General features: G+C 70.1%; 1 protein-coding gene across 1 annotated transcript in view; it reads left to right on the top strand.

Annotated features, from left to right (window-relative positions):
- SCARA3 (scavenger receptor class A member 3) overlaps positions 1 to 1,080 on the top strand; it is a 15,331-nt gene extending 14,251 nt beyond the window's left edge. The window contains exon 6 of the mRNA XM_017839433.1: positions 241 to 1,080. Within this exon, the coding sequence (XP_017694922.1) occupies positions 241 to 645 (405 nt within the window). The 3' untranslated portion in view covers positions 646 to 1,080. The remainder of the gene's footprint in view (positions 1 to 240) is intronic.
- Positions 1,081 to 1,089: the final 9 nt, after the last annotated feature.

Genomic DNA, 1,089 nt, shown 5'->3' with positions numbered 1-1,089 from the left:
GTCCTTCCATGTCCTTCCATGTCCTTCCATGTCCTTCCCCTGGTGCCAGTGCCTCCTCTCCCCGGTCCCGGCGGAGAGGGAGCAGCCACCCCTGGCTGAGGGCGCCCAAATCCTTCCATGGCTGGAATTCTCCATCCATCCCGGCCTTAGCAAGACCCCCGAGGTCGGAGCATCCCCCCCTCACCCCTCCTCTCCCTCTTTCCAGGCATTCCGGGTCTCCCAGGCCCCCGTGGCCTCAAGGGGGACGTTGGATCCAGCGGCCCCCCGGGAATGGGGGGACAGAAGGGTGACATCGGGATCCCGGGATCGCCGGGACCCCCCGGAGCTCTGGGACCCCCGGGACCCGCCGGCCCCCAGGGGGAACGGGGACCTCTGGGAACGAGAGGATTCCCGGGGCTCAAGGGCTCCAAGGGCAGCTTTGGACTCTCGGGATCCCGGGGCCAGGGCGGGTCCGAGGGGGATCCCGGACCCCCAGGGCCGGAGGGGGAACCGGGAAAGGTGGGACCCCCCGGCCCACAGGGAACACCGGGAATGCCCGGGACCCCCGGGGCCACGGGACGGGCAGGGCCCGAGGGACCCAAGGGAGAGCCCGGGATGAGGGGACCCCCGGGGCCACCGGGACCCCCCGGACCCCCGGGACAGTAACTGGGACAGGGGGGCCCCAATTTATCCCCTGGGACCCCCGGGACAGTGACTGGGACAGGGGGTCCCCAGTTCCATCCCCTGGGACCCCCGGGACAGTGACTGGGACAGGGGGTCCCCAATTTATCCCCTGGGACCCCCAGGACAGTGACTGGGACAGGGGTCCCCAGTTCCATCCCCTGGGACCCCCGGGACAGTGACAGGGACAGGGGGTCCCAAATTTATCCCCTGGGACCCCCGGGACAGTGACTGGGACAGGGGGCCCCCAGTTCCATCCCCTGGGACCCCCCGGGACAGTGACAGGGACAGGGGGTCCCCAATTCCATCCCCTGGGACCCCCGGGACAGTGACTGGGACAGGGGGTCCCCAATTCCATCCCCTGGGACCCCCTGGGACAGTGACTGGGACAGGGGGTCCCCAATTCCATCCCCTGGGACCCCCGGGACA

Source organism: Lepidothrix coronata, unplaced genomic scaffold (genome assembly GCF_001604755.1).
Source record: "Lepidothrix coronata isolate B3197 unplaced genomic scaffold, Lepidothrix_coronata-1.0 Scaffold412, whole genome shotgun sequence".
In the NCBI taxonomy this organism is placed as follows: domain Eukaryota; kingdom Metazoa; phylum Chordata; class Aves; order Passeriformes; family Pipridae; genus Lepidothrix; species Lepidothrix coronata.
This window is presented reverse-complemented; position numbering and strand designations above follow the sequence as displayed.